Genomic DNA, 14,105 nt, shown 5'->3' with positions numbered 1-14,105 from the left:
GCGAAAGCTCAAAACTAGAATAGTGTACTTCACCAATAGTTGTGAAAACAAATCCAGTTAGCAATAGCGAATTAGTAGGTCTTGCCGGTAGCCCGACAGAGAGAAAATTGAGTTCTTTGTTTACATTGAGTACTGAGTACCTGCACGACAGATGGCGCTGTTGAAGTACACCCCCTACCTGCATAGCGATCGCTGGCGGATTTTTAACGTAGAGTTTTCTGTCGAGCAACAGAGTTGCAGCTTATATAATCACCGGCTAAGTTAAATATTGAAAATTCTTATTTTTATAACACTAAATAATATCCAAGTGCAGATTATTTTCCACATTTTTGTTGTACGATAATAATACAACATCCTGTAAAAATTTCAGCCACTAACTATGTCATTTACCTACCACAGAAAAATGTTGAAAAGAGGATAGATTTTTTTTTAGCAAAAAAAAAAAAAAAAAAAAAAAAAAAAAAAAAAAAAAAAAATTCTCATCTCAGGAAACGTTCCCTTATGGTTCCTCCCCCCCCCCCTTGGATCTCAGCAAATGGTGCTCAATTATCGTAAAATAAGTGCTTAAAATAGTTTTAGATTATTTCCATATTTAGATTTTATATGAGACTTTTTTTTGTAAAGTAATTTTTTCTTTATACTTATTTTTTTAATTTATTTGTAATAATTATTTATTTTAAACTTAGCTTTCATTTACTATTTTGGAAGAATAGGATATTCTTTGAAGTTTTTTTTTTAATAGTAAAAGATTGTGAATTGCTTTTCAAATGAATTTTTTATGAATTTTTTTGTGTCCTCGGGACGAGGTCAACCCATCGATACCTAATTAAGGTGGTCAAATAATGATACCTATCCAGGGTTAATACAAGTAATTCAAAATCTGGGACAATGGCTGCTAGTAATCTACAGCTCTTTCGCAGTGAATACAAAAGTGTTATTGATAACGCAACTCTTTTATTTCCAAATGATAACGAGATCAGTGTTCGTGATTCATTTACTGCTAAGAAACGTGACAAACTTATTAAATATGGATTTCTCAATAATACTGCCACATGTGTGTACTTTGCTAACTATTTCCAACGTAGAAAAAAAGGTCCATTATTGTGAAAAACTTTGTGCCGACAAGTAATAAATTTGATGAGAAGATTGAATCTATGAATGAATTTTTCGATTGTTTGAAAAGAAAGTTGAACAATGAAAATATGGGTGACAAAAGAAAAACTAAATATCTTGGAAATATTGCTTCCCGCAAGTTATTTTCAGCCATACTCTTAGCGAGACTGATCAATTTTCATTGTACAGGAAGAGAGCCTTAATAAAGGCAAAGTGTACAGCCATTGATATTTTACTCAAGATAGTTAATCTTAATTTTGTGGCACAAGATTCCTTTACACATATATTTGATAAAAAAAAATTATGTTGTACCTAAATGCAAAGTTACCCTTACATCACTTGCTTGGGAGGAAGTAGCTAGTTCTCATGAAAAGTTTGCCAAATAAAAATTCTAAAATGAAACTAAGATGGCATGGACCTTACAATGTTGTTGGATATTCATCTGATAAAAAAATACTCATTGAAATTAATGGTCAATTCAGGTCCTATCACATTGATCTCTTAAAATTGTATAATGAAAATTCTCAAAATAATTCTGACTCAAATGACAATGTTGATGTTCAACCTGATTCGAATAATGTACCAGACGAGGATGCTGATGTTGATAGTTCTGCATTATATAGTAATATGATCAATAGTATTAGATATATGCCCCTTTTTGATTCAGCTAAGTGAATAAATGAGTTGCAGCATTGTGAAAACCATTCTGTAAAAGCAGAGGTGGGTAGCTGGATAATGGAGTATTCGGATATATTTTCTACCTCCCCAACTACGACTGATATTTTGACTCACTCTATTCAATTGAATGATCCCACCCCCTTAAAAAAGAATGCTTACTCTGTACCACTAGCATATAGAGATAAATTCAAAGCTGAGCTTGACAAAATGATTGAAAATAATCTCATTGAACCCAGTAACTCTGATTATTCCAGTCCCTGCATTATCGTTCCCAAAAAAGACAAGGATGAGATAAGACTAGTCATTGACTACAGATCTTTAAATAGTAAGTTAGTCAAAGATAGAGAACCTATCAGTAACACCCAGTCAATTTTGTTCGCATCCCTAAATGTAAGTTCTATACTGCAATTGATTTAAAGAATGGGTTTTATCAGATTACCCTGTCAAAAGTCGCAAATACACTGCATTCGTACCTGAATTTGGATCATTCCAATTTAAAGTTTTACCATTCAGAATATCAAATGGACCAGCTGAATTTTCTAGACTTATGAGAGTTCTCTTTCCTGATCACCCTAACATTTTCACATTTTTAGATGACAATCTCATTGCTACAGAAACTTTCGGAGCACCTTATGTGTTTAAAACGTTGAGGTCTGCTAATCTTGAAGTAAATCTAAAGAAGTCTTACTTTTGTATTGAAGAAATTTACATTTTTGGGTCAAACCGTGAGGAAAAACTACATTTCTCCCCAGACAGAAAATTCTCGCCATTCTAGATTTTCCTTCAACAAAGTCAAAGAAGAGACTCCAATCTTTCCTTGGTTTACAGGATTATTATAGAAACTATTTGCGCAATTTTACTGATATAAAATGAAATGCTTCGATGACTGATATTAGCATTGAGTAGTGATATAAAATTGTATCGCGTTAACCCATTGTTGCCATACATTGTTCAAACTGATGCATCTTCGTATGAGACAGGAGCCATATTAGGTCAAAGACTAGCGCCCAATGGCCCTGTTGTACCTATTCAGTGTGTTTCAACGAAATTGAATAATACAGTACTCAGATGAGATATAGCACCCCGGAAAAAGAAGCATTTTATATCATTTGGGCAATTCAAAAATTCTGTTTTAATTGTTAGGTCAACATTTTGTATTAGAAACTGATCACCAACTTCTCTATTATATCAAAAACATTTCAAGTTGAAAGATAAGTAGAGAAGGTGGGAGCTCATACTGAGTAATTATGATTATGAAATAAATTACATATCAGGAAAGAAAAACAATGTCTGATTGCTTATCGAGATTCATTCAATGCTCATTTTTTTGTATACATTGAATATTACTCGTTAGTTACTGTTAGCTTCCTGAATGCTATTGAAAATTTCTTTGTTTATTGAAATTTGTATAATGCTCAATTTTTATGCATGCATTGAATTTTACCATACATTTCCTGTCAGCTTTCCCAAATATTATTGTAAATTTGTAAAAGCATGGTGGGGGCATGCATAGAATTCATAGTTTGTTAAAATTACAAATAAAATTATAAAAATGTTAAAAGAGGAAAAGATTTTTTTTAATTTTATTTGTAATTGTTTATTTTTTGCAATTTAATTTCATGGAAGTGATTTTGAATGTGTAATTTTCTTAATTTAAACACTTGTAAAATTTCAACAAAAATACATTACAAGTTCGAGCTGCAAGTTAGGAAGGCATTTGGAGCCACGAGTTCACGGAAGCAACTCCAAGAATGTCACTCGTGTAAATTGTTCGACCTTATTTGCAGTCGTGGACTATTTTAACTAATCACAGCGTATTTGAACCATGCTACTGCCCCCATCAGTATTTGTAAGTGCCCTGTACTTGTCTGAATAAAGTCGTCTCAAGTTCAGCATCTTGTGTCTCCATTGGAAACCCAAATGGACTAGCGTGGGTAAGTGCTTGAACGCCATAAAAGTTGTTCCAGTACAATATTTGGATAATTTTTAGCCTACCTACTAACTCGGAACCTGAAACTATGGGGAATTGAAAACTAAAGAGTGATTCTGCCATAAAAATAAATAATATTCACTAGTGATCTACAAGAATTCACTACAGTTCATAAGGATTGAACTGAATTTAATATAAAATTTAGGACTTAAGCCAAGCATTGGGGCATCAAAGGCCATTCAGCACTAAGTAATGCAAATTAATCAATCATACCCGTACTCTCACTCCATTTGGTATCTGGTTCATAAGGAGCTCTCTTTAAAGACCCCCATAACCTTGGTGACATCCCTTCACGAGAAGAACAGGTCTGCTCCTCACTCTTGATAAGTACAAATTATTCCCATGAAGAAGAAATATCCCTAAGTCTCAGTACCTGGCTAAAGGCTGAACAATACCCTTTTACTGCTAAGACAGAGGCATTTTCTATTTTGCAGGTAAACTATAAAGTCTACTACTAGTAGAATAGAGGCTCCTGGAGGAAAAGTATTGTGTTGATGGCACCAACCACAGAGGCTGTCCAACTTTGTCTGGTACACGTATTTGGAGGATTTCTTGAGATATTGAGACTTTTCATGCAAAAAGTCTCTCTCCTGGAAATGCTGGATAACGTCCACCCGTGAAGTGATAGGTATTCCACCAAGTTGAGAAACCTCTACAAATGCGGTTGGAGAAGCAGGTTGTACCAACAGGGAAGGTCTCTCTAAACCTCTACTTGTAAAAACAGAAGGCCTGGATACCATTCTGCTTGATACCACTTCCGAGCTACTAGGGTCAGATTAAAGTTTTTGGATAAAAATACCTTGTTTATTGGCTTTTGAAGTTGGTATAAGGGGGAAAAAAGCATAGACATTGAGGTTGTTCCAAGGATGCTGGAACGTGTCATAGAAAATGCAATCAGGAGGCCTAATGCACATGAATAAATGACCAAAAAATCTTTACTATGTCTCCATGTGCTCCAGCCTCTTTCAGGTAGCTTTCACATTAATACATCATGAGCAGAAAAGACCTCTTATTGCAAAATTTATTTCCAAGAATAAATTTAAAGAATGGATTTTAAATCAAACCAATAAAAACTTACCTGTGAAGAATATGGTTGTTCACAAACAACCCTTCTTTGGCAGTTTGCTCCTGATGCCCAGGTGCCGGGATCTTGATCTTTTCTCGCTTGGTCCCCGGACTTGCTCTGGGATGCTGAATACAGAAGGTTAGTTTGAAGTGCTTCATTTGGGATGACCATGAAGGGTTTTGTATCTGTGGGCGGGTCTGGCAAGGAGGAACTGTTGCCTTTCTGAACCTGTGATTTGTTTTGTGTGTTTTCAGGATTTGTGCTGCCACTTGCTTGACTGACACTAGATGAACTTGAATCGTAACTGGGTTCGTTGACAGGACATGTCAGATCCTCTGACGAATCGGACGCCACTGCCGTTGTTCTGTCGTCTTCATCCGCGGTAAGAAAGTCTGGACTTTCTGGACGATCAAACTCTTCCTGCCACACGACTGGATTTTCTCCTGAATCCGACTCATTTTTATTACTTTCAGATGCTGAAATCAAAGACCAAAAAATTATATATATCAATCAACTTTATAATTCTTTTAAACGATAAAGTGAGGAGAAGTTGAAACTTGCAGCAAATGTGTGTGTTCATGTTTAACAAGTTGACATTCTCTCTTCATAGTTTATGTATGTCGGATTATTTTAACATTGTTACTGATCTTAGGATATTTTATACTCTTCATTCATAACTTCTCATATAGTTCATCTATTTCCTAATTTCCTATCCTCATTGGCCTATTTTTCCTTGTTGGAGCCCTTGGGGTTATGGTATCCAACTTCTCAAACTAGGGTTGTGGCTTACAAAATAGTAGTAGTAGTAGTAGTAGTAGTCCTATACTACAGAATGATTCTATATATAAAATAAACACATCAATCTGGCATCATTTTAATCCAGATCATCAGATGATCCAGCATATTATGATAACTCCGCAATTTAGCTTCCACTGCAATGCTTTCCACGCACTCATGTTCCCATTTGTTAGGTTAAATATCTAAATTGAGAATAATAAAGGGAATATTATAAACATAAGTGATGCTCACCTTCAAGCAATGAATTTGTATTGAAGCATTCGGGTAACTGGACAACGTAATACTCATGATCCGAACCCTCACTGTCTGATTCATTCAGGATGGCTTGATCTTCAGAATCTATTTCTGAGAACGACCCACTGGACATGCTAATAGAATCTGACTGGTTGTTGAATGATGTGTCTGCTTCCTTAAGTGGAGACTTAATTTCCTGATCCTTGTGTATTAAGTTTTCCACAGATTCCTTTGCCATTTCCTTCAATGGAACCTGAGAATAAAAAAGGAACAAATTAGTAACTATAGTTATACAGCTATAGTTCTTGAATCAATATGGCACTTTAAAATATCGTCAGCTATCAAGGTTGTTACCATTTATTTCCAAGTAAACAACATTTTACACTTATCACTTAAGAGAGTCCAATATGCAAATAAAACTAGATTCAATGGAGCAAAATGACAAAGACTTACAGCTTCCATACAAGTTCATAAACAAATTAAACATTCACTTCTATAAAATCAAGGGAAGAGACTGACCAAAAACTTCATGCAAATTCTACCATATTATATGATCACACATAGATGAATAGTGATGTACCCTGCATACAAATTTTATCAGTCTAGCTTGATCATTTAATCAAACAAATTGTACTGAATTTCTGTTGGTATCATATTCATCTACATTTAAAAAAACATAAGATTCAAAGAAATGAAGAGTACAGCTGAAAGGTTTATATTTGAAAAAAAAAAAAAAATAAATAAAATCATGAGTCAAATTAAGTTATCAAATCATCCTCCATACGGTATAATTGTGAGTGCAAAGCACCAAAAATGACCTAATACCCGAGTTTACCATGATACGTAAGGAAATTACTTTAATTATTATTTTTAACCTGACCACTTTGAGTCCTAGACAAAACATTGGACTTATAAATGATTGGCCCAAAGGGTTTGTTTCTAATATTAAAATTTTCATTCTAATTTAAAAATGGCAATCCATCAAAACTTTGTAACTGGACAATTTTTTTTTTTTTTTTTCTTTTTTCTTTGTAAGGGAGGCAATTTACCAGCCCTATGAGTCAAACTTGACTCCTACAGAACTGCTCACATAAAACTACTTCTACCAACACAATTTCTAAAAAACTGATTTGCTTCTGAAAGAGAGAATAATAGAAAAGACACTATGTTGCATACTACCTATCTCTTGGGATGAACAAGAGGAGTTTGCACTCAATCACGTTTCAAAATATGGACAGCCTAAGCCAGTGCTCACTAAGGAATAAAATGAATATTGCAAAAAATCCTTAGTAAAATCTAGTGTGTTAACCCTTTTGTGATCCCAGCCATGAAAAAAAAACGCTGTCCAGCTCATGACTTGCAAACTTTTTTATGGTGAGCAATGACGTCATGTGTCAACCTACTTACGCCAAGGTTTTGCATTGTAACAAACTAACGAACAAATATAGAAAGAACATGAAGACAGCATTAGAAAGCTGATTAAATTTTTTATATAGCTACATAAATATAGGTAGTAGGTTGGCCAAATCACCAATCACCCTATGGGGATACCACCACTAGAGTTACTGGGTCCTTTGACTGACCAGATAGTTCGACATTGGATCTCTCTCTGGTTACGGGTGATTTTTCCTTTGCATACATATACACCGGATTGTCCGGCCTATTCTTTCCCCATACATATTACAACAATAAGATAACCAAGAAATCTTCTTCATTCAAGGGATTAACTACTGCAATGTAATTGTATAGTGGCTACTTTCCACTTGGGAAGGGTAGAAGAGACTCTTTAGCTATGGTTAGCAGTTCTTCTAGGAGGACACTCCAAAATCAAATTGTTCCCTAGTTGTGGGTAATACCATAGCCTCTGTGCCATGGTCTTCCACTGTCTTAGGTTAGAGTTCTGTTTCCTTATTTCCTTTCCTCAAAGGGCTATGCTTGTTGAAGCCCTAGGGCTTATAACATCCTGCTATTCCAACTAGTGTTGTAGTTTAGCTATTAATAACTATAATAATAATAGATGGCACACCAAGGGCATCACCGGATCCTCGGGGAGTTAAATGCAAGTACAATATCAAAGTAGCAACCTAGTGAGTACCTTATTAAGGCTTAGCAGGAATGACATAACCTTGGGTGAAGTATTTTCTCAATACATTACTTTGACTGCTTCATATACTCCTAAATTAAATACACATTGCAACAAATGAACATAAAGACTGAGCTAAGCACGTCAAAATAACATTCTAGCAAATAGACTGTGACAAAAAACTTACCACAACTTGCATTTGAGATACACTCGGTAATAATTCAGGGGTTGATAAACCTGAATCAATAACTTCTGCTTCCTCCTCAAAGGTGATTAGATCCTTCTCATTTTTCTCCTCTTTGGATTCATCTGGTTCAGCTGGGCAGGTTAATGTCAAGTTCTGAAGACTCTGTTAATTTCAATGTAAAAATTACTACCACTGCATTATGACTTTCCAATTTAAAAACTATCAAAAATATCGTATTTGACAAGTTATAAAACGCAACCTTATTTAACAGGTCATATTCAGGAAAAAAAGTTTTTATTGTATTTATACAAGACATCTCAATAGCAGAAAATAATGGTAATAATAATAATAATAATAATAATAATAATGATAATAACAAAAATAACAATAAAATAAAACTAATAGTTTGTTGTAAAATGAAAGAAATTTCAGGGTTGGCATGGAAATGTGTCGAACTTGTTTAGTAAATAATAGAGGCGAAATTCTAATCATGATATTTTCATAATCGAATAAATTTTTTAACATACTTACCCGCTGGTTATATACAATAGCTTTATACTTCTGTCCGGCAGAAAAATTCAAAACTCGCAGCAATCGCATAGATATGCCAGGTATACACTAGCGCCACCACGGAGCTAGGTCGAACTATCCCTCCTAGTATCATATTTTCCATGCCCATAGGTCTCTAAAGGGGAGGAGGGTGGGATTTTAAGTTATATAACCAGCTAAGTATGTTCAAAAATTTATTTTATTATGAAAATATAATTTTTAAACATTTAAACTTACCGCTGGTTATATAATAATAGCTGATTGACACCCTTGGTGGCGGGTCAGAGACAGCAACATTAATGGAATTTCACTTAAGAGTTTAAAACAAAACTAGCTTAAGGGTTTGTACCTATTAAGGAAGCTGACTTCAATGATTCTCTGCATTAATAAGTCTGCTGTCCTTTGAGAACCAGCGATCCACCCAGGGGGCTGAAGAACTCTAGGAGCTGTCAAACAGTGAATAACCTCTATGCTGACAGGACCTCAACTAATACCCTTGTTCCACGTGCTCTCAAGGAACAAATGACTACCCGACTAAGTCAAAGATTGGGGAAGATTGTCTAGCAATTTCCTCCAATCATAAAAATATATACAAGTTCCAAGAGGGGAAAAGGGTACTAGGGATTAAGGGAGTGTAGTGGTAGATCCTTCACCTACTACTGCATTCGCTGCTACGAATGGACCCAAAGCGTAGCAGTCCTCATAAAGAGTCTGGACACGTTTTAAATAATGTGATGCGAATACAGATTTACTTCTCCAAAACGTTGTATCCATTATACTTTGCAGAGAACGATTTTGTTTAAAAGCCACAGAAGTTGCCACAGCTCTAACTTCATGAGTCTTAACTTTCAGGATCTTGAGATCTGCCTCACCAGTGTGTGAGCTTCTTTAATTAAAAGTTTTAATGAAATATGATTTGGCGTTTTTAGACATAGGTAAAGCAGGCTTTTTGACTGCACACCAAAGAGCTTCTGAACTGCCTCTTAAACCTTTAGTCCTGTCTAAATAGAACTTTCTCCAGCTCCTCACTCACAAAATCAGAGGGGTTAGCAATTTCAAAAGATTTTGGCCATGGGTGAGAAGGACGTTCATTTTTGGCTAGAAAATCAAGCTGCAGGGAGCATATAGCTTTGCCATTTCTAAAGCCAATGTTTTTGCTAAAAGCATGAACTTCACTGACCCTTTTAGCTGTTGCTAAGCTTACTAAAAATAAAGGTTCGAATCTGTCACTCATAAGAAATTTTAAAACCACGTCTAAATTCCAGGCTGGTGAATCCTGTTGACATTTCTTAGAGGTTTCAAAGGATCTAAGGAGATCCTGAAGGTCCTTGTTATTTGAGAGGTCTAAATGTCTATGCCTGAAGACCGCTGCTAACATACTCCTGTACCCTTTAATGGTTGAGGAGGAGAAATTGTGCCTTCTTCTAAGCTCTAAAAAGAAATTGGCAATTTGAGCTATAGAGGTACTGGATGAAGAAACCGAGTTTGTTTTACACCATGCTCTAAAAACTTCCCACTTGGATTGGTACAACCTGATAGTAGAAGTTCTTCTTGCTCTAGCAAGACTAGATCTTGCAAGTTTTTCGATAGTCTGAAGGCAGTCAGATGTAGAGCTGGGAGGTTTAGATGGTTTCTTGCCAAGTGGGGTTGTCCGAGAAGATCTATTCTCAATGGCAAGCTTCTTGGAACATCCACCATTCATTCCAGTACCTCTGTGAACCAACCTCTTGATGTCCAGAAGGGGGCTATTAACGTCAATCTGGTTCCCTCGTGAGACAAACTTTTGTAGTACTCTGTGCAGCACTTTGAATGGAGGGAAAGCGTACACATCTAGGTGTGACCAGTCCATCAGGAACGCGTCTATGTGTGACGCTTCGAGATGCGGAACTGGGGAGCAATAATTCTCTAGTCTTTTGGTTTTTGAGGTTGCGAATAGATCTATAAGGGGGCGGCCCCAAATCCGCCAAAGTTTCTTGCATACATCTAGATGCAGTGTCCACTGTGGGGAGAACTTGATTCCTCCTGCTGAGGCTGTCTGCCCTCACATTCTTTTCCCCTTGAATGAATCTTGTCAACAGGGATATCTTTCTTTGATGTACCCAAACGAGAAAAGTTTTTGCTAACTCGTAAAGAGACCTCGAATGCGTTCCCTCTTGTTTCGCTATGTAGGCTAAAGCTGTGGTATTGTCCGCAGTGATTTGTATTACTTTGTTCAGTACTAGCTTCTCGAACCCCTTGAGAGTCAACAGGACTGCTAACAGCTCCTTTTGATTGATGTGGAGACTTAGCTGTTGTTTTGTCCAGACCCAAAATCTCTGACTTTCCTAGTGATGGTCCCCACCCCGAGTCTGAGGCGTCAGAAAACAACACAAGGTCTGGGCTCTTTTGTTCCAAAGAGAGACCTTCCTGGAGCCTGTTTATGTTGTTCACCAACGAAGGCACTCTTTTATCGGTTCCGTATGAGGAATGCTCTCCTTGTCGAGGCGGTCCTCTTTGCTTAAATGGCAATTGAGATGGAACTGAAAGGGTCGTAAATTTAGTTTCCCCAGACATACAAATTGTTCTAGTGAAGAGAGGGTTCCCGGGAGACTCATCCACTCCCTCACTGAACAAAACTCCTTCTTTAGAAAAGCACAAAGCCTTAGGAGAGCTAGCTGTATTCTTGCAGGTGATGGAAAAACCTGAAAAGTCAGACTGTGAATCTCCATCCCCAAATAAAGGATCTTCTGGGAAGGGATCAATTGAGACTTCTCTGAATTCACCAGAAGTACTAGCTCCTCTGACAGACTCATTGTCAGACGTAAATCCTACAGACAGCGATTGAGTGAGGGGGCTCTTAGTAGCCACTCGTCCAAGTACAAGGAGGCTCTGATGCCTCTTGAGTGGAGCATGCTTGCCACAATCATCATGATCTTTGTGAAGACTAGAGGGGCGGTGGTGAGGGCGAAGCCTAAGGCCCGAAACTTGAATACTTCCTTCCAGAGGTCTAAGGATAGGACACAACGATATGTCCTCAAAGACACACCCTCTATTTGAGGAGTGGTGCTTAGCCCGAAACAAAGAACTCAGAACTGGACAACTTCCTCCCGTACACGAACATTCCGGTAGCTTGAAGTTCGGATGGATGAGGAAGTAGAAGTAAGCATCCTGGAGATCTAAAGAGATCATCCAGTGGACCTTCTTTACTGCAGCAAGCAAAGTCTTACGAGTCTCCATAGAGAAGTTTTGTCCTCTGGACGTAGCCTGAACAGTATGTGACTGACGTTGGACGTCACGGTTTGTTTGACCTTCAGCGTCACGAGCTTGTTGCTCGACGTCACGTTCAGCTTGACGGCTGACGTCACGTTCAACTTGACGCCCAATGTCGCGCTTAGCTGCCTAGCAATCGTCGCCGCGCTTGGAAGGTAAACGCTTGATGACACGCTTGGCCGTTTGATGTCTGGTATCAAGAGAAGACACTCAATGGGATATAGAAGCCTTATCACGCTGTTCAAAATTAACTGCTGGTAGGCCGCCTGTGCGACAACGCGTCCTGAAAAGAATCATGACGAACCATCGCTGTGCTAACTACAAGCTGATAAGATTGCATAACAGATGAGAGCCGTTGCTTCATGCCAGCAGCATAGTCCAACTAGGATCAACATTAGGTGACATCGGTTTAGAAAACTTTGATCGCGAACCGACTTCCTCATCGCTTTCATCACGCTCCGCATTTCAGCAGACGGAAAACAGTCTGGCGGAAGCGGCGGTGCCTGTACACCAGACTCAGGAACAAGATCCTTATCAGTCTGAACTAAAGCTTTGCCAACTTCTGACATCCTGACAGGCAGTATACAGCAAAAAAGGGGCACTGCCTTCTTTTTAAAAGCACTAATGCACTTCCTGCTGTTGCAGCTGAACGTGCTGCTGCACCAACATCTGCAGTTAGGTTCTTTATGCTGCATTGAGGACACGCTAAAGCACTGCTCTATCAGCACTGTCTTTTTGACTTTGTTACTTTTCTCAGAATAATTTATTGTTAATTTATTCTCATCATTTATTTATTTCTTTATTTCTTCTCATTACTGAGCCATCTTTCCCTATTGGAACCCTTAGGCTTATAGCATCTTGCTTTTCCAACTAGGGTTGTAGCTTGGCTAGTAATAATAATAAAATGATAAACAGAGATTCCTTTGTCATCTTCCTTAGCGAAAAACTCTGAAAGCGGAACGAGGAGCAGCAGGTACAAAATAAAATGGAAACTCTTCAGAAAACTCTCAGGAGTTTCTGATAGTCACTCCCTTCCTCCTGCAAGTCTCTAACCTAGGTAGAGATGTCTTGTTTCCTAGGAGTCAACTCCTTAAGGATCTAAATTCTGACCTCAATGCTTTAGAGGTTTAATTCTAGCTCTCCCAACCAAGAATTAGTTCAAGCAGGCCTTGGTCTGAGAACATATCTTTCTAGTTAATAATTATTTCTTAATATAGCACCGGGCGTAACAAAGTTCCAACGCTAGACGCATGGTCATGTAGACATCAAGTTCTACTTTGTCATGCAAGCTCTTGACGCCGCTTGGCGCCACGTGACTTTCAGAACAATAACGCTTGCGATTCAGACGCTCGGAGCTATGCCGATCGCGTCTAGTGAAAGCTAGATGACCAACACTCTGTTGTTGTCATGCTCAGCTTGGTGCGAGGCGTCTCGTTAAGCTTGGAGGGAGGCGACATGCTCAGCTTAGCGCGAAGGGTCACGCTCAGCTTGGCGCGAGGCGACACGTTCAGCTTGGCGTGAGCCGCCACGTTCAGCTTGGCACGAGGCGCCATGCTCAGCCACCTGGCAAGCGCCATCATGCTCAACTGCTTGGCACGTGCCATCAAGTTCAGCTCTTTTTAAGAAGTAAGAACATTAAATGCTCATTACCTGTCAAGAATGATTTTAATTTTGTTTTCAGCTTCGCACCTGATACGCGATATCGTTTAAAGTTAGAAAACACTTTTACCTCGCCTTACCTACGGCGAGGGCGAGCGTTCTGGGGATCGTCAACAGAAAATGCTCGAGGGGACTACTGCTCGGGTCTTACAAGATGGTAAGCGCCAGGCTACACCTCTCGCTTCCCTTCGCCGCTCGACTTTACTTCTCCCATGGGTCCGGGAGCTTGAAAGAGGTCTAAGGCTAGGATAACGACAGGTCCGAACAGAAGCACCCTCTACTGTATTGAATAAAATTCACTGCACTAATTTAGCACTAAAAATTTGCATTTTTGATTCTTTGGTATAAAACCAAAAGTATACACGCCCGTAAAAGGAAAACTTACTATTCTGTCAAGGGCTTGAACGGGAATGCAATAGGCACTGAATTCCATATAAAATGTAACAAAATATTTAATATAAAACATTAACATATTACATAAATAGATATAGGAATAAAG

The 14,105-nt window shown here is 38.0% G+C and overlaps 1 protein-coding gene across 4 annotated transcripts in view; it reads right to left on the bottom strand.

The window, feature by feature from the left end:
- The window catches only part of LOC137641326 (next to BRCA1 gene 1 protein-like), a 337,633-nt gene that overhangs the window by 31,707 nt on the left and 291,821 nt on the right, over window positions 1-14,105 (bottom strand). For all 4 annotated transcript variants that reach the window (XM_068373763.1, XM_068373760.1, XM_068373761.1 and 1 more), the window contains 3 exons: window positions 8,150-8,311; window positions 5,877-6,132; window positions 4,860-5,323 (listed from right to left, as the gene is read on the bottom strand). In XM_068373763.1, the coding sequence (XP_068229864.1) occupies window positions 4,860-5,323; window positions 5,877-6,132; window positions 8,150-8,311 (882 nt within the window). The remainder of the gene's footprint in view (window positions 1-4,859; window positions 5,324-5,876; window positions 6,133-8,149; window positions 8,312-14,105) is intronic.

This window comes from Palaemon carinicauda, chromosome 5 (assembly GCF_036898095.1).
Source record: "Palaemon carinicauda isolate YSFRI2023 chromosome 5, ASM3689809v2, whole genome shotgun sequence".
Classification (NCBI taxonomy): domain Eukaryota; kingdom Metazoa; phylum Arthropoda; class Malacostraca; order Decapoda; family Palaemonidae; genus Palaemon; species Palaemon carinicauda.
Note: the sequence above shows the minus strand (reverse complement) of the source record. Positions and strands in the feature narration are given on the sequence as shown.